Source organism: Carlito syrichta, unplaced genomic scaffold (genome assembly GCF_000164805.1).
Source record: "Carlito syrichta isolate Samal-C Ts95f unplaced genomic scaffold, Tarsius_syrichta-2.0.1 Scaffold306872, whole genome shotgun sequence".
NCBI classification, from domain to species: domain Eukaryota; kingdom Metazoa; phylum Chordata; class Mammalia; order Primates; family Tarsiidae; genus Carlito; species Carlito syrichta.
The window spans coordinates 523,804-524,631 of NW_007250968.1; the positions used below are offsets into that span (position 1 = coordinate 523,804).

Here is an 828-nt window from a genome sequence, read left to right on the forward strand (position 1 = left end):
TCCGCAGCGCTCGGGCGGCCAGCCCTCCGCTCCACGCCCGAGGGTCGGGCCCTGGAGGGTCCTCCGCACGTCGGCCTCCCCCTTCGTTCGTAAAGCCAGGGGCCCGGCCCCGGCCCCGGCGGTCTCGATGGCCGACCTGAGCTTAGGGACCGCTTCTGCAGAGGCTCAGGGCCCTGCCCCGTGGCCTCCGTCCTCGGGCCCGTGGGTGGGAGTGGGAGCCTTTGGAGCCGACGTGCCCTTGTCGGTCGGCACGGCCGGAGAGAGCCGGGCCTGCTGGGGAGTGACTTTCAGTTTGGGCCGCCAGAGTGTACTCAGAATTTAGAAAATGCCCTCCATCCCTGGGTAGAGATGGCTGTAACTCGAAGTCATCTGTGCGTTCAGGATTGCCTGTGACCTCGTGTTGAGTCACGACCGAAAAATATTTTACAGAATCGAGGTGTTCTAGCCCTGGGAAACTTGGGGAAAGTGTGCAGACGTTAGCTGGTTTCTGGCATCAGTGGCCTCGTGGAAGTTGGGTAAGTTGGGCCCGGTTTTAGGAGTACAGAAATGGGGTCTTGGCTCAGAAATCACGTCGGTTAAGAGGTGTCCACTCTCTCGAAAGTGGCAGATTTCAAATCAGCACGCCCCGTGTTCTCCAGGAATTCCTCCACGGAAAGGGCACGCGCGTCGCCGTGATGAATCGGCGTGGACCCCCGCGTGGTGCCGGCAGGCGCTCGCAACACGGCTCGTCTCGCAAAGTTCCCGGGCGCAGCCGCCGCCCCCGCGGTCTCGCCGGGCGTGGACTGCAGTTTTCGCGCGGCGCGTTGCGTGTGCCGCCGGAGGGCCGGC

The 828-nt window shown here is 64.0% G+C and overlaps 1 protein-coding gene across 1 annotated transcript in view; it reads left to right on the plus strand.

The window, feature by feature from the left end:
• The first annotated feature begins 127 nt into the window (after positions 1–127).
• EFNB2 (ephrin B2) overlaps positions 128–828 on the plus strand; it is a 48,118-nt gene continuing 47,417 nt past the window's right edge. The window contains exons 1-2 of the mRNA XM_021715230.1: positions 128–307; positions 602–807. Of these exons, the coding sequence (XP_021570905.1) occupies positions 128–307; positions 602–807 (386 nt within the window). The remainder of the gene's footprint in view (positions 308–601; positions 808–828) is intronic.